Genomic DNA, 18,243 nt, shown 5'->3' on the forward strand with positions numbered 1-18,243 from the left:
ATAGTATATCATTAGGCTATATCATCATCCACTACTAAGACAGAGCTTCTTTAAAAAAAAAAAAAAAAAAAAAACTTCCGATATGTCAGTACTGGGTAATAACCCCCCCCCCCCCAAGACTCTAATAGCATTTAAAATTCCAAATTGCATAATAAATTAAACATAGTAGTAAATATAAATGAGCACAAGAAAAAGGAAATGAGGTAAAGCAAAAACAACAACTTATAGTGTAGATTAAAAGTCTGAATTTAGATGCTGGGATAATGGGAAAAAAACAATTTAATGAGATTTAGCAAGTTATGGCTTCTGTAAGTGTTAAGTTCGATTATAGGTTGCTGTAAACAGTACTTGTAGGGAAGAGGCCTGACATTGGTTTTGAACTCCCTGACACTATTAAATGTAATTGAGATATTAACATGACATAGGAGAAGGAATTATAATGCATTTGTTTAATAACTAAATATAAAATGTGCCTTTTGTCCAATACCCAGTATATAGGCTGGTGTACCATTCTGTTCATTCATTTCAAGGTGAGGATTACATTTTTAAAAAATGTGTACCATAAAACTCTATAAAAATTCACAAGGCATGCTGTCAATTGCACTGGTAATGCACGAAACAGTACAAAATAGTAGACAAGCAAACACTATGCCTTTACATTTACCTACTGACGATTGATATGTTTAAATGGCGAGAGAAAAAAGGGACTGACAAGGAGCCATTTTCTATGTTTCGACACAAGGTTAAAATTCATGAAACTAACAAACCTCACTGATGTGTACTGGTCTTAGCATTAAATAGGACAATCTTGTTTTCTTGTCATGCCTAATTTAATACAGGTTGGCTAAAAATAGATTTACCCTTTCGGTAGGTAGTTATTACAGCCCGTTTCGCAATTCATGAATAGCAATCTACTGATGTACAGGGTGAACTAATAAAAATGGAATTCGTGGAGGCATCTGTAGAATTTTTTCGAGAGCAACCGTTCAAGGTTGACTCACTCGAAGTAACTCTTTTCTTGTGGCCGTGAATAGACTTGGAATTTTCACCATCATTTGGGTCAAATACAACAGTCATGCTGGATTCCATTCTGGATACTGTGTATAGACTACTCTGTCTTGTTGGGTGGAACCTGGTGGATTTGAGCTCTAGTTCGTCATAACTTGATACTTCAATAAATGGACACCATCTGAATGCTCTTTTGAAGCCAGCACGGAATCTGTAAAGGAATCAAATAGGACATAAAAAAAGAAGATAACATAAGAAGTTCCAAAAATACAAAATTTTAGGGTGTTTTCTGAAAAAAACACCCAAAAAAAATTCTATAATTTACTCAATTCAGTATAAAGTCTTGTTCACATCTATTATTTACACTATAGGGCTATGTTCACACAACATCAAAAAAAGAGAGAAGACGTCCGCGTTTTCTATTTAAAAAGATGTCCGTTATTGCCACAATTTAACTGACTGCAATGTAATGCATTGAAGTCAATGGAATGACGGACGTCCAATGCACACTATGTATAAAATGATGAACGTTTTCAGCACGGACGTCAAAATAACGATCATGACAATTATTTTCAGACGTCTTTTGCCAACAGTGGACATTATTTTTTTAGTTGTTCACACACAGTTTTTCTTTTTTCACCGTCCTTTCAGTTTTTTCTATTAAATTCAATGGACTATTCAATTAAAGCCACACCAAAAGTGCAATTAGTAAACCTGAACAAGAATAATGTGCCATTAGCTGTTATTGCACTGATGGGCAGCCAATTCTCAAAATAACATGTAATTTTGAACCCAAATGACAGATGTCATTTTAATAAGTATAAGAAGAAATATTGTGGGAAGATAGTTTTTGTTTCAACATGCAGAAAATGCTTTCTCAACCAATTACTGGCCATAGAACCCACCTTGGTCAGCGGTTATCTGAGCGAGCATTTCCTGCATGTTGAAACAAAACAGGAAGTGTTGCTCAGCCAGGACAGCAGTGGCAGGATACTGGGGCAGGTGAGTATGATTTTTATTTTTAAGCCAGCCCAAACCCATAAGTAAACATCTTGTGGGGCCATACAGCCTCTTTAAAGGGAATCTGTCACTAGGTTTATGCCATCTTAAATGAGGGCAACATGAACTAGTGACAGAAATACTGAACAGATTGGTGTATTACTTACATCATTCTATTCAGCCATTCTCCTAATATGTAGGAGAATAGGAGTGTTGCCAAACCACTCCTTCCCACCCTCCAGCTGCTGATTGACAGGTGACTGCCTATATACAGCATGGATAGATAACTGCCAATCAGCAGCTAGTGGGTGGAGTTTTCTGCTTCTCATGAATATCCAGGACTACTGGGCTCATGCACATAATGGAGAGGACTACTTATTGTCCATGTAATTCAGAACAATATCTCTAAATGAGATGCACAGAACAATGTAAGTGACCCATCATCCTTTTCAGCTTCTCTGTCACTAGTTTATGCTACCATTAGATAGGACTGTATAATCCTGCTGACAGAGTCTCTTTAAATGGACCTAAATGTCTCTCACAGGAAAAATGCAACCTCTTCCTTTTAGCAATAATCATTGGTGCTGGCAGTCAGACTTTATTTGTGACATGTGCTATGTATCGTTCTTACGTATCCCTTCCACATATTTTCAGTTAAAACTATTATACTGATACATATACTGAACACATAAATGCCTTTAACTATTAGTTTTGACAATTTAAAAAATGTACTGTATACCAGAGATTAGGCATAGAAATGAGCGAATTTACATTACAAATGAAGCAAATCACTTTGCTCTTCAGTCGGCTTAGACACCCTTTGATCTCCATGCCAATCCAGGCCGCTCCATCCCAGGTGCCTGGAAGAGCTGCATCCAGTCCTGGGAAACTTCTTCCCGTTTCCCAGGACTGGATCCAGCTTTTTCCAGGCAACCAGGGTAGAGTGTCAGCGATTGGCACAGAGATCAAAAGCAGCCAGCGTATAAGCCAACTGCCCAGCAAATAAAGCAATTCACTTCGTTTGTAATGTAAATTGTCTCATCTCTAATTATGTATATGTTAAAACATTGTACAGAAAAACGCATTATATATCTAATATCTATATATGCAAATTGTAATCAAATAGTCATACACATCTGTAGGTATGAGGTCTAAAATAAAACCGTGATCCAAAGACAAACGGATGAAAGATGTTAGAATGCAGAATAGTTTAGTACGTCACGGCTTGTGATGGATATGTATCACATGAAACGCATTATTTCAGATCATTGACTCTAAATGCTTCTAACACTAATTATAAAACAAAAATCACAGTCTGGAAATTTGCCAAAGAATTTTTTTCCCCTCCCTACAGAGTAGCTCTTGCTGCCTTGTTAAACATTCAGAACAGCTGATTTAATTCGCGAAGGGTAATTGCCATATCAGGCTTGTAAATTAATGGATCTGGACACAAGGTCTTCCTGAAATTTTTGTTCTTACCTTTTATTAAGACAGCAGTATATTATGGGGTTGTACATCGTTGAGCTCATTGCCAGCCAAAAAATGGCCAAATAGATTTGTTGGATGTATTTCCATCTTTCCACTTTGATGTCGAGAGCAGTTACAATGAAAAATATATGATAGGGAAGCCAACAGATGGCAAAGGTCACCACCACCACAATCATCATTTTCACCACCTGAAAAATTTAAAAAGACTAAAATTACCAACATATTCTATCACAAACTGCTGAAAATGTCATTTATCTGCTGCCAAATACAATATGTACTCGTCTTGTATTATGTTCGCATGTTACACAAATACTTTAATGTGTGACAATGATTTGCAATAATGATGAATAAGTTTAAGGAGAAGTCCAGCAAAATTTTTTGTTTAAGTATTGTATTGCCCCCCAAAACTTATACAAATCCCCAAGATATACTTACTGTAGGAAATGTTAATAAAGTGCTTTTTTCCCTGCACTTATTACTGCATCAAGGCTTCACTTCCTGGATAAAATGGTGATGTCACTTCCTGGATAAAATGGTGATGTCACTTCCTGGATAACATGGTGATGTCACTTCCTTGATAACATAGTGATGTCACTTCCTAGATAAAATGGTGATGTCACGACCCGACTCCCAGAGCTGTGCAGGCTGTGGCTGCTGGAGAGGATGATGGCAGAGGGATGCTCAGTGTCCCTCTAGTGCCCTGTGTCCCTTAGTGTCCCTCTGCCATCATCCTCTCCAGCAGCCACAGCCCGCACAGCTGTGGGAGTCGTGTCATGACATCACCATGTTATCCAGGAAGTGACATCAATATTTTATCCAGGAAGTGAAGCCTTGATGCAGTAGTAACTGCAGGGAAAAAACACTTTATAAGCATTTCCTGCAATAAGTGTATATTGGGGATTTGTATAACTCTTGGGGGCCAAAACAATACTTTAATAAAAAATTTCACAGGACTTCTCCTTTAAGGTAATAATAAAAACACATAACCAAAGCAAAAAAAAACAACAAAACCCCCCCCCCCAAAATTAAATCATAGTAAAACTACTCCCAATGTACTTTACTAAACATACTTTCCACAATTTCAAATATTATTGGGAGGAATTTACTATTGCATATCAGCCAACTTTTTAATCCAGAAAAATCTTCTTAGAAGTCGGGGTCGTCTTATACGTAGGGTATGGTCGCCCCATACGGTGGCCGCATCCCCACCGTATAAGGCGACCACTAGAAAAAAACAAAGTATTCTTCTCACCTGGGACTCGTTCCCGGCAGCTGCAGGTCTTCAGTCTTGTTTCCGGCGCAGGCAGTGTGACGCACATTGCCTGCGCCGGAGGCCCCTGAAGCTCTCCCGGGCAGCCGAGCGCCTCATCAGAGAAACTTGAAAATGCTCGGCTGCAGGGACAGCTTCGAGAGAATGACAGAGGCGCCCGAAGTTCCCAAAGCCTCTGTCATTCTTCTGAAGGTCTCTCGGCTTACTAGCCCTTAATCATAGCTCTCTTACAATAAATCCTGTCAAACTTCAAACAATCAACAGCTGTTGCCGATTACAGCACAGGAAACAATCATATCCAAACCCTGCAGTGATCAAGTGAATAGTGGCACGCTACCTGCGCCGCATCTCACCTCTGTTTTAAGTTGTCCACATAGACTTTTTTGGGCCGTCCTTTTACTGTCTTTTCAACAAAATTCAATGAACCTTTGAAAATAGCCACACCCAAAAGGGTGTTGAATGCAGCCATCAATCAACCTAAACTTAAATAATGCACTAGCGGCCATCAATGGATACGGCTCCTATCTGCCCATTGTAAGCTTATTGTTAGCACAGGAGAGGGTAGTGCTAGCGTGAGAATGCTAGAGTAGGAACCATGTCTCTGAGGACACCTTAACATGATGACATGGTACACTCTGGTTGATGAAATAGTTTGCTTTTTTAAAAAAAATATCTATAGAACAGGTTTTTATTGTGTGTACAACAGGGGGGAGTATGTACGGTAAGCACCTGCACCTGTAGGTTGCTGTTGCACCTTTTGTTTTCTTGTGTCAGTTTAGTTGCAGTCACATGATCTGTCCCATTAGTACTGGCAGTTGGTTTTCACTTCACATGCAGCAAGGGGGGATTGTGGTGAAAGTGTCTGCAACAGCAGGGTCACAGTTAAGAGAGGAAACTAGGAAGTGATCATAGATGCATAGATAAGAAAAATGGAACAGCGACGTAAACTACTTTACTAAAAACTGCATATTTGTCCTCCTTTATATATATATGTGTGTGTTACACATCTGATTTTATATTTGTTTCATGACACAACACCTTTAACTTAAACTGGAAAATATTGGAAAGGTATCACATTTAACATTTACCCATGTGTGACAGGCAAATGCAAATATTATTGAAGAACCCTTTATTTTTAGGACAGAAGAACAAAACATTTTCAGCAGCTAGACAAACCTTTCCATTACTATGTCAGATATTGATTTCTGCCTTGCTAGTTCGTGTTTCCTGTTGTAAGAAGATGGATTGGATACATTCTCTACATGAAATTCTATTGCTTGCTATTATCAATGAATTAAGACAAACAGAAGACTTGATCTAAGCTACTGTATGTAAACTTAAGTTATACATAAGGCCTAATATATCTGTTAGATAAACAATCATTTAGTCAAGACTAGAGATGAGGGAACCAGATTCATATCCAAGTTTTCCAGGAAGTCCCTGGGCGGTATCCTCCCTCTGCACGGAGCGGCCAGCCTGAGGGATATGAGCACAAAGCCAGGGGCAGATTAACTTTACTAAGTCTTTTTCCTCCATAGTGCAGCCTGTAAAGGACCTGTGGTGACATCATTGTCGCATGATAAGGTCCTTCAATATATTCTCTAATGTTACTGTATTGTCTCCTGGCTGCAGTTTTGCCCTGATTTGTGCAAAATTGCGATAAAAAGCAGCAATTTTTATGCAAATCATGGCTGAACTGTAGCCTGGAGAAAATACACCACTGAAAGTATAAGTCTGTTTTGGGGGCCATGGGCCCCTCAGGAGCTCAGCGTCCTGGGCTTCCGCCCAAAATGGACCTATTAGAATCCGCTACTGCACAGAGCAGTTTTGCTTCATCTAAGTTTTCGTTAATCTCTCATGAAGACATATCAGTTTTCAATCACCATTAAAATAGGTGTTCAGCTCCACTAATTCCCGTATGTTATTTTCTTTACGAATTGGAAGTATTAGCAGCTGCCAGACTAATTTAACTTCTGGCAGAATAACTGGTCTGTATTTCCTGATGGTATCCTCTGGCTAGGTATTCCAAGCTCCACAGATTTTGGAGCTACTTAAAGGGACATGTTGAGGTATCTATTCAACCTGAATTAACATATAGGCCCACATTTCATATGGCTGTTATGCCAGAATTTGAGCTTCAATTGAACTGTGGTACTGGGAAGTGGAAGCAAATTTATTATACACAATGGCCCAGATTTATTGAAACCGGCTGGCTCACAGAACGGCCGGTCTCTTACAGCGTATGAACATGGCCTAGCAAAACAAGCAGATCTCTTTACCTCACATCCAGAAATATGTTTGGTCCTGCGGCTTTCTACCACCCTCCCCTCCTTACTCCTCAAGGAAGATGGCTGCTACAGGTAATATTTATATTTTCACATAATGGTTTTTATTATAATAATATTATATTATTAAATTATATTATTTTTTGTATAATAAGGGCTTTTGTTTAGTTGCACTGAATGTGTACATTTGTAGTACTGAATGCATAGTTAACCACAAGGATCATTGCCCCCGCCTAATTCCATTATCCTAATAAGAGGAATAAAGCTTTTGCTTTTTGGGAAGAGACTATATAAATACACTAAAATGAATAAAATGTGAAATTCAGCTCAAGCATTACATAAATAGGCAAACAATCATAATTTTACTGATACTAATAATGATAATAATAAAGAAACAATGACTTTCCATTTTTAACATGATTACAGTGCTGACGCACAGCACAGCAGTGCAGGAATATACCGTTTAAGGCGAATATCATTATTAACTATACAATAGCAAAACAATTAGAACAATGAAGTGTAATCTTTTATGCCTTGTAGCAATTGATACTTTAATGTAGAAACATATAGAATATTCAACACATTAACGGCACAGCTGCAGGGATTCCATAATGTGTGGCAAGAATCCTAATGAAAGCAGCAGAAAAACTGATTAATGTTTCAGTTTTGGAGAAAAGGGGAGAGTATGTGTGTTCCACATTAATGAAAAATTCTAGAATGTAACTGCATTTGTACTGTGATGTTCAATGCAATATTAACCCCCTCCCACCACTGCACACTAAATTACCATCACTGCAATTTATGATCCAGGATTACACAGGCACAGAAGCTGTGCCTGTGTCATCCACGGCAGGTCCCGGCTGTCAGTCATAGCCAGGGAACTGCTGTAACTGTCCGGTGCTGACAGTAAACCCTATAGATAATGTGGTCAGCATAATTTCCTGGCAACGGATCCCAGTGGGGAAGGGAGTGCACAGTGCACGGCTGCGAGCTCTGCCCCTTCTCTCTCTTTTCAATATTTTCTTTGGTTTTTGGATTGACTTGTTATCCCATGTTCACAATTAAATTCTGACTTCATCTAATCAGTTTGCCAGGTTTAAATTTATTTTGACAAATTTAAATATGTATTGATGCAACTACTTTTTTGTTGCTCAAATGTATGTACTGGAAAATTAAGAATGATTAAATTGTTGATCTATGTGAAGTGAACAGTTAAAGGAGGAGTCCCACAAAATTGAAAAAAAGCAGGTGAACTTACCTGCCTACATACCCCATAGAGAAGCTCTTGTGTCCCATTGGCAGACGCTAATGCCCTGTAGCTCGTCTAGCTGCAACGTCACATAACCACCTAAGTGATTGCCCACTCAACCAATCAGTGACTGAGAGCGGGCTGTGACATTGCAGCTGAAAGAGCCAGTATGATTCCAGCTGAAGATGACAGCCGGCAGCAGCCAATGGGGTCTGAGAGCGGTGCAATGGAAGCACAGGAAGGGGTAAGTTTACTTGTTTATTATTTTCTCTTACTGGTTTGCCTGCCTTTTTCAGTTTCGCTGCACTTCCTATTTAAAGGGATTATCCAGGCTTAGAAAAACAAAGCTGCTTTCGTCTAAAGCAGCCTCACTTAATTTGTGTGTGGTTTCGCAGCTCAGTTCCATTCAATGGACTTGAATCATAACACCACACACCACACAACAGAAGTTTTTTTAAGAAATTAGTTGTGTTTTTTTCAAATCCTGGATAACCGTTAGTGGATACACTGACCATCTATGTGGTGTACCATGCTTAGATTATTAGTGCTATACATAACCAAAATGACTATGTTGTATGGGTATGTTGTGCATACATATACCCAATAAGAAGTGTATGCAGTATATAAATAACGGAAAAATAATATCAGCAATGTCTTTGTTTTGCAGCCTTTTTTTTTTTAAATAAACCACTATCATTTTTGGCTCCAAAACAAAGCCATTTTATGCAAATGGCAGTCGTAATTTGCATTAAACAGCTGCTTTTTGGCACCAAAATGATGGTTGTCCAAAAAAGAGTCCAAAAAGGCCGAAAAAAGGACACAAAATTCCATAGTGTGATCTTAGCCAGATAGAGAAACTTCATAACTCGTGCACATAAATAGTGCATACAGTGACCAAATACCCAGCAAATATCATCAACTTCTAGAGGTTTGCTTAGATGCCTTACAATAACCTTCACAGACCTTTACAAAACTCATGTGCATGTTAATGTTCTTCTTTGCCTACTCATTTGTCATACTGACTTGAATTTACTTGTTAGTTGGTCCCAAGATGTAATCTGAAAATCTATGATGATACTTTTTGCAAGAAATAATACCGGTTATGAGTCAGCATAGCTCCAGATGTGTTCACAGTGAAAGAAAATAAAATTAGCATTTTCCCATTTATAATGTTCTTATCGCCTATCTTCAGCACAATCCTGTCCTGGTCCTGGAATCTAAGTCATGGAAGACAATGTTTGAATTGTTACTAAATAGTTAAACTTCTTCCCACAAATGCTTGTACACCGATATCCAGTGATAACACAGGTACAGGAGTGATGCCCACTGCAATATTCAGGTTCTGAGATAACCTGCAGTGGGATCCAACCTGTTATCCCTAGTTTCTTTTAACCAGTTGTTAAAATAACATGTGGTTTCTGGAACCAGGGAGCGCTGTAAGTGCTATAACAGTCACTGAAATAAGTGAGCACTGCGCCATTTGTCACAACCTGTAATGCAGCTGTTGTGCTGGAGCCAGGTATGATCAGTCACGGTCATGTCTAGTATGCATCACTGGATAGCCCCAAGAAAAAAAACCTATTTATACTTAAATAAAACCCCTTCAGATCAGCCATATGGCTATATGGATATATATGTTCCTGACTGTGAAGAGGTTTTAATGTGTCCAGGGCCGCTTCAATGCGATCTACCCTGCACACATTACTGTCCCCAGACCCGGGAATGACTGGCAGTCCTGGTCACTCAGTCATTAACCCCCTTAAATGATGCAATGCATAGTGATCGTAGCATTTAAGGTAGTCAGTGACAGGACAGGAACCTGTCACAGACTGATCGGGACCCCTGCAGCGTGGATGCGGGGGTCCTGAACACTTGTACCAACAGGCGGGGGTAAGCCACTTATCTCTGTCCTGTATCTTTGATCTGTGCATAGAGTCTGCTCTCAGGTAGACTCTATGCACAGATTGCCAATAATACTGATGAATGATGAATACTGATCAATGATGAATGCTGATGATATGGCATAGCATTTATCGGAGCATTGCATATAAAAGTCCCCTTCTCATTTAGCTGCATTTAAATGCTACTAAATGGTGGTCTAGTGGATGGATTGCTCCCCTTTGTGATTGTGGAGGGGGGCTATCCATGCTTCTGTCTGGGCCGGTGGTCAGCACTAATGCTAATCCCAGCTTGGTACTCATTTGCTATGGGCTCCAGCAGCCCATAGTAATGGAGCACTGATCTCAGAGATCAATGCAGTACATATGTACTGCATTGATCCCTATGTGAGATTAGCACAGTAATAATAGAAGTCCCCCAGGGGACATGCAAGCGCTATGACCTATAAAACATGAGAAGGAAAAAATGAAAGCTCAAAAGCAAAAATTGGTTTGGTCCTAAAGGGGTTAATAAAAAGGATCTCATTAAAAGGGTTGTCCAGGGTGGGATAAAAACAAAAAAATAACTTTATTCATGAGCCCTCTTATTCCACTTATCTTTACTGCTTCCTGGTTATGCATTACCCCTGCAAGAAGTACCTGCTCTTGGGCACCTGTGCTACTGCGGGGGCTCAAGTAGGTGAGTATAGATTTGTTTTTGTTTTTTACGTAACTTCCAGCAATACATTTTTTTATCCCTAGACAAATCCTCTAATGCAAAGAAAGGCGAAATGTTTTTACAGAGGCTCTCGCCAGGCTTATGCTGCTTATTTGCTGATATGAACAATGTATCACGTATTGCACATTGTTCTGTGCAGGCATTCTTCTGATTTCTTCATTGATATCGAAGACACGAAGCACAGGGAACACTTTGTACTTCTTGATATTCATGAGTTCTTTATATTTCAATACTTCTTGATATTCTGTGTATAGGTAGACATGTGTCAATCAGCGATAGGTGGATGGAGGGAGTGACCCCACACTTGTTCTCCCAGATCTCAGGAGAACTGCTATCCTGATGTAAGTAATACAGTGTTCTGTTCAGCCTCAATTTTCAATAGTTTAAAGGGGTTATCCAAGACAAAATAAAAAACACACCTACTTTCTTGTAAAAAACTGCAAAACCATTACCAAACTGAGGACAAGAGTCATGTTGTTTCTGGAAAAAATCTGACATGTTTTTCTGGATAACTGACCCGATTGGCATGCACTCCATTCTGCTTCCAAAACTTTGGGTATTCATGGATACGACCATGCAGGGTCGGTTACGTTTATGAATGCCCGGCGGCAGAATTGACTGCATGCCGGTTGGGTCAGCATCCATCCTGACAGGCATGATTTAGGTTGCTCTCAACAAGCAGCATGAATCTAGTGGCTGATTCCATTTAAGATGCCAAAGAGTCATATTAGTAAGTGAGTAATTGCACAAGTAAAAATATAGCAGACGCATTGTCATACCCCCATTCTCCCTAACCTAACCAGTGTTGCAATAGTGTTACCCCTAAACCTAACAGAGACTAGTGATCTTCATTGTAAAAACCTTGGAACACTCAAGTAATTGATACCCTGCTCCGACATTGCATATGAAAATGTGGCTAGATCACATTTCAATGATGGCAGAGAAAATTAGTTAGCAATAGCTTTTTATTATAGGAAACATTAAGCAGGAAACATTTTCTTAGAACATGATATAGTTCCCCTTTAAGGGCAGCTTCTGACGTACCGGATTCAAATTGTATTTCACGCTGTGAGTTTGCAGTTCATTCCGCTCGGAGTATGTAACCCGGCCACTTTAACCCCTGCCCCCCCCCCCCGATTGGCTGAGCGGGACCGACAGGAGCCTCACATGTAGCCATGGCGCTAAGCAGGTAATGTATGCTGCAGGGGGTTAAAGGGGCCGGGTTACATACTTGCAGCAGAATGAAAATTCCACTGCGGGTCTTTAACCACGTTGAAAATCACCCCCCCAGGATTTGCAGCGGATTTCGCTGCAAATTTGCAGCGTGGAATCCGCTATAAATCTGGTATGTGTGAAGCTGCCCTAACAGTAGATGAGTAGGCAACTCTTAGGGTAGCTTCACATACACTGTATCGCAGTGGATTTTCTGCTGTGGATCCACAACAGATGTGATCTAAATAACTGAACACAGCATCAAATCTGCTGCGCATCCTGTACTTGTGAATGCAACCTTAAGAATTTATGATTCTGTTATGTTTTCTAGGTGCTGAAGTAAAAATATCCCTACACTGTTAAACGTTCAAACATTTGTCTTTTAGAAGTGTAGTGTCCCACTATGGGTTTTTCTTTATCTTCACACACCCAGGTAAAAGTGTCTGTCAGGTGTTACAGTTAGTGCAGTTAGCTGCTGTGCCCTACTCCAACCAAGGTGTCTCACTCTCCCTGTCCACAGCTGCAGTTATGCAGGAAGGTTTAGCCTGCTTCACACACTCTTACAAACTACTTACTTTAGTTAGTAAGTTTTAGTCTGGCTCTTGGTCAGTAAGGAGCTAGTCAGTTGTGAGTTAGACAAGGAAGAGCAAACATCTGGTTCCAGAGCTAGACACTGCAGCAGTAATGCACTGCTGAACCTAATTCTGGGGTAACTGGGGTTAGAGGAGTAACTCCCTGCCTACGCCAAGGATCCTTATCTTCAGAACAGTCATCCCCCTTGAGAAGGAGAGGACAGAAAGGCTCATCCACAGTAGAGCACAGATGCAAGTTAGCCGCTCTCTACTGATTATGCTCGACTAAGTAGGAAGGATAAAACTAGTTAGCTACACCCAGAGACAGATGCCTGGGACTTGTGCTACCTATCAGGGCGGTCACGGAAATTGAGAGGCGGTCAGATAAGCAAAAGTTATCTAAACGTGAATACGAGGAATTCTTCAAGGTTTCGCTTGTCAGAGTACTGACAATAATTAGGTAAGGGCCTCCTATCCATCCTCTACCTCCTGCTACAGTTTTACTTGCTCTACTCTCAAGCTGCTGTTACTGTTTTATTGTCACGGCCGCGGCGGCGTCCCGTGCTCCGGGCCGCCGCCGCGACCTCCCTCTGAGCCATGCAGCAGCCGGTGTCCATAGGCAGGGACCCGGCGCTGCTGCTTCTTCAGCCCCGGCGGGCGCCTCACCTCTCCACGCTCCCGTCCGTCGCTGTGCCGGCCGGCGCGCGCGTCCCCGCCTCCTAGGGCGCGCGCGCGCCGGCTGTCCCAGGTTTAAAGGGGCAGTGCGCTCCTAATTGGTCCATGCACACAATCACTCCCTATAAGTTCCAGCCCTGCCCCACTACAGGTGTTGGAGCCTCTACATGCTTCCCATAGCGTTTGGCCCAGCTCCCTGTTGTTCCTGATTCCTAGTCCTTGTTCCTGATTCCTAGTCCTTGTTCCTGATTCCTAGTCCTTGTTCCTGATTCCTGTCCGATACCTGGTCCCCAGTCCCAGTTCCTGGTCCCTGCTCTCCTGGGTTCAGCCAGTTGCCTGCGGTTACGCATATTTACCTCTGCCAGCACCATCTTACGTCTGCTGCTCCTGCTACACCTCGTCTGCCGTCACTAGCAACCAAGCCAGGGGTAGCGACCTGGGGGTCGCCTGCCGCAGCAAGTCCATCCCGCCTTGCGGCGGGCTCTGGTGAAAACCAGCGGCCCCTTAGACTCCGCTCCCTGGTGAGGTTAGTGCCATCGCTGGTGACGGTCCAGTGGATCCACTACTCCAGGTGTTACAGTAGGCTCCAACCATGGATCCCGGCGAGGTGCCTGATATCCGCGAAGTGGCCCGAGTGGTCGCCCTACAGGCTCAACAGATCCAGCAACAGTCACAGCTGATCCAACAACTGACTGCAGCCGTACAGCAGCATACCACAGCTCAGCAGTCATCACCTCCTGCAGCCTCTGCTAAACTACGTCTGGCTCTCCCAAGCAAATATGGAGGTGACCCCAAGTTGTGCAGAGGATTCCTGACCCAATGCACTATGCATATCGAACTTCTAAGCAGTCAGTTTGCCACCGAGCGCTCTAAAGTGGCTTTCATTATCAGCCTATTGGAAGGTAGAGCTCTGGCCTGGGCCACACCACTGTGGGACCGTGATGATCCTGTTGCTGCCAATCTCCGTATCTTCCTGGCCGAGTTCCGCTCTGTCTTTGAGGAACCTGCCCGTGCGTCTTCGGCTGAGACTGCTCTCCTCAATCTCTCCCAGGGGACGTCCTCCGTTGGTGATTACGCCATCCAGTTCCGCACCCTGGCTGCAGAACTAGACTGGAATGAGGCCGCTCTAATTGCCACCTTTAAAAAGGGCTTGTCCAGTCAGGTGAAGGATGTGCTCGCTGCCCGAGATTTGCCTACCTCCTTGAATGAACTCATTCTACTGGCTACCAGAGTCTACACCAGGTTTTCCGAGAGAGAGGAGGAGGTCCGGCAAGAACGGCGTTTGAGTCTGCCCCGTCGCCATCCCCGGCTGGCTCCGGTGTTCCAGAATCCCGTTGCTCCTATGCCCCAGTCGTCTCCCGAAGTTCCTATGCAGGTGGAACGAGCCCGCCTGACGTCTGCTGAAAGGGCCCGTCGACTGGAGCTGAATCTCTGCCTCTATTGCGGTGGCACTGATCACTACCGGCAGAGATGTCCCCAACGTCCTCAGCGTCCGGGAAACGCTCGCACCTAGGTCCGGTGGGAGAGGCCTCCCTAGGTGTGAATACCACCTCTCCAAGGTTGTTAATGCCAGTCTCCATCCAGACACCCTCAGGGCAAGTTCTCCAGACCACTGCCCTCATCGACTCTGGCGCTGCTGGCAGTTTCATTTCTGCTTCGTTGGTCCAAAGATGGCGGCTACCCGTGATCCAACTAGCCCAACCCCGGTCAATCTCTTCGGTCACGGGCGAGATTCTTAACGAAGCTGTGCACTGCCAGACTGCACCCCTAGTCCTCCAGGTGGGCGCCTTACATCAGGAGAGGATCTCCTTCTACGTCTTGCGCCATTCCTCTTCCAACATCCTACTGGGCCTTCCTTGGCTGCAATTACATACCCCTAAGCTGGACTGGAGAACTGGGGAGGTTCTCAGCTGGGGCCAGGACTGTCCTAATAGGTGTCTGAGGTCCCCTCAACCCAAGTGCTCTACGAGGTCACCTGCTTCCGCCAAGCCTCTGTCTGGATTACCGGAGGATTATCAAGACTTCGTTGATGTCTTCTCGGCTAAGGAGGCGGACTCTCTACCACCTCATCGGCCCTATGATTGCCCTATAGACCTTCTTCCAGGAACTTCTCCTCCCCGTGGTCGAGTATACCCTCTCTCTGTGCCCGAGACTGAAGCCATGTCCTCCTACATCCGGGAGAACTTACAGAAGGGCTTCATCCGTAAATCCACGTCTCCTGCTGGCGCTGGATTTTTCTTTGTACAAAAGAAGGACGGTTCCCTCCGCCCATGCATAGACTACCGGGGCTTAAATAAGGTGACTGTCAAGAACCGCTATCCTCTTCCGCTAATCCCCGAGCTATTCGACCGTCTTCGTGGAGCTAGAGTTTTCTCCAAGCTGGATCTCAGGGGAGCGTATAACTTGATCCGTATTCGTGAAGGAGACGAATGGAAGACCGCTTTCAACACCAGAGATGGGCACTACGAATATCTGGTCATGCCATTCGGCCTATGCAATGCCCCAGCGGTCTTCCAGGAATTCGTGAACGATATCTTCCGAGATCTCCTCTATGTCTGCGTCATTGTCTATCTTGACGACATCCTGGTCTTCTCCCACGACCAGCAGACCCACGTGTCCCATGTACGGCAGGTTCTACGAAGACTACGGGCCAACCGTTTGTATGCCAAACTGGAGAAGTGCGTTTTCCATCAGCGCAGCCTGCCGTTTCTTGGATACATTGTCTCCGACCAGGGCCTACAGATGGATCCTGCCAAGCTCTCAGCTGTTCTCCAGTGGCCTCGTCCTGAGGGACTTAGAGCTATCCAACGATTCCTTGGATTTGCCAACTACTATCGGCAATTCATCCCTCACTTCTCTACCCTGGTTGCACCCATGGTGGCTCTCACAAAGAAGAAGGCGGATCCCAGACGCTGGCCTCCAGAGGCCGAACTAGCCTTCAATAGCCTAAAGTCTGCCTTTGCCTCCGCTCCTGCTCTAGTTCGCCCGGATATCTCCAAGCCGTTTTCTCTTGAAGTTGATGCTTCTTCTGTGGGCGCAGGAGCCGTCCTCTCGCAAAGGGACACATCAGGCAAGACCAGAACCTGCGGGTTCTTTTCCAAGACTTTTTCCCCTGCCGAGAGGAACTATACTATAGGAGATCGTGAACTCCTGGCTATTAAGTTGGCACTGGAGGAGTGGCGTCATCTCCTAGAGGGGGCTAAACATCCCGTTAACATCTACACGGATCACAAGAACCTCCTCTATCTCCAATCGGCTCAACGCCTCAATCCCCGGCAGGCCAGGTGGTCCCTCTTCTTCTCTCGGTTCAACTTCACCATTAATTTCCGTCCAGCCGAGAAGAATATCAAGGCCGATGCGTTATCCCGGGCATCCGATGTCATGGGGCAAGAGGAATCTCCTCGTCACATAATACCTCCTGATCGCCTAGTACCAGTTGCCACTTCTACTCTGCAGAGGTTACCTCCCGGTAAGACGTATGTGCGCCCCGCACTCCGTAAACGCATCCTGAAATGGGGTCACTCCTCTATGGTGGCCGGGCATCCGGGAGTTCTAAAGACCGGGCAACTTATCTCCCGCCACTACTGGTGGCCTAGCCTACTCCAAGATGTCAAGGACTTTGTGGCGTCCTGTACCGTCTGTGCCAGAAACAAATCCTCCCATCAAAGACCGGCCGGCCTACTTCAGCCCTTGCCAGTTCCAGACCGCCCCTGGTGCCATATAGGCATGGACTTTGTCACAGACTTACCTCCATCTGCGGGTAACACGGTCATCTGGGTTGTTACTGACCGTTTCTCCAAGATGTCCCACTTCGTGGCTCTTCCTGGATTACCATCAGCTCCTCGCCTGGCTCAGCTGTTCTTTCAGCACATCTTCCGCCTCCACGGCCTTCCTCTTCATATAGTGTCTGACAGAGGCTCACAATTTGTCTCCAGATTCTGGCGTGCTCTCTGCTCTCAACTCCAAGTGAAGCTGGACTTCTCATCGGCCTACCATCCCCAGACCAATGGGCAAGTGGAGAGGGTCAATCAGGTTCTTGGCAGTTATCTTCGACATTTCGTCTCCGCTCGCCAGGACAACTGGTCCAGTCTGCTTCCATGGGCAGAATTCTCCTACAACCATCTGGACTCGAGTTCTACAGGCAAGTCACCCTTCTTTGTGGTCTATGGACGTCACCCTCGTCCTCCTCTGCCTCTCTCTCCATCTTCTGAGGTCCCAGCCGTGGAGGAGTTGTTATCTGACCTGCAGTCAATCTGGGAACAGGCTCGACAATCTCTACGCAAGGCATCTGACCGCATGAAGGATCAGGCGGATAAGAGAAGAAGACCCGCCACAAATTTTCTCCCAGGTGACAAAGTCTGGCTCTCGGCCAAATATGTCCGACTCAAGATTCCCAGCTACAAGTTGGGTCCTCGATTCCTCGGTCCTTTCTCGGTGCTAAAGCGCCTCAACCCTGTCACCTACAAACTCCGCCTACCCCCCACGATGCGGATTCCGAATGCCTTCCACGTCTCCCTCTTAAAGCCAGTGGTCCTCAACCGGTTCTCCGATAAGTCTTCCTTCTCTGCCCCACAAGCCGTCTCTGACGACGTCTACATTGTCAAAGACATTCTGGCCATGAAAACTGTCAGAGGGAGACGGTTCTTCCTGGTGGACTGGAAGGGATTTGGTCCTGAGGAGAGGTCCTGGGAACCCGAGGCTAACATCCTGGACCAAGATCTCATCAAAAGGTTCCTACAGGCTAGAAAGAGGGGGAGGCCAAAGGGGGGGGGTACTGTCACGGCCGCGGCGGCGTCCCGTGCTCCGGGCCGCCGCCGCGACCTCCCTCTGAGCCATGCAGCAGCCGGTGTCCATAGGCAGGGACCCGGC

General features: G+C 44.4%; 1 protein-coding gene across 1 annotated transcript in view; it reads right to left on the reverse strand.

The window, feature by feature from the left end:
• Positions 1-897: 897 nt before the first annotated feature.
• TACR3 (tachykinin receptor 3) overlaps positions 898-18,243 on the reverse strand; it is a 92,086-nt gene continuing 74,740 nt past the window's right edge. Inside the window, exons 4-5 of the mRNA XM_069976802.1 lie at positions 3,487-3,683; positions 898-1,219 (exon numbers count right to left, since the gene is read on the reverse strand). Coding sequence (XP_069832903.1) covers positions 898-1,219; positions 3,487-3,683 — 519 coding nt within the window. The remainder of the gene's footprint in view (positions 1,220-3,486; positions 3,684-18,243) is intronic.

Source organism: Dendropsophus ebraccatus, chromosome 7, assembly GCF_027789765.1.
Source record: "Dendropsophus ebraccatus isolate aDenEbr1 chromosome 7, aDenEbr1.pat, whole genome shotgun sequence".
In the NCBI taxonomy this organism is placed as follows: Eukaryota; Metazoa; Chordata; class Amphibia; order Anura; family Hylidae; genus Dendropsophus; species Dendropsophus ebraccatus.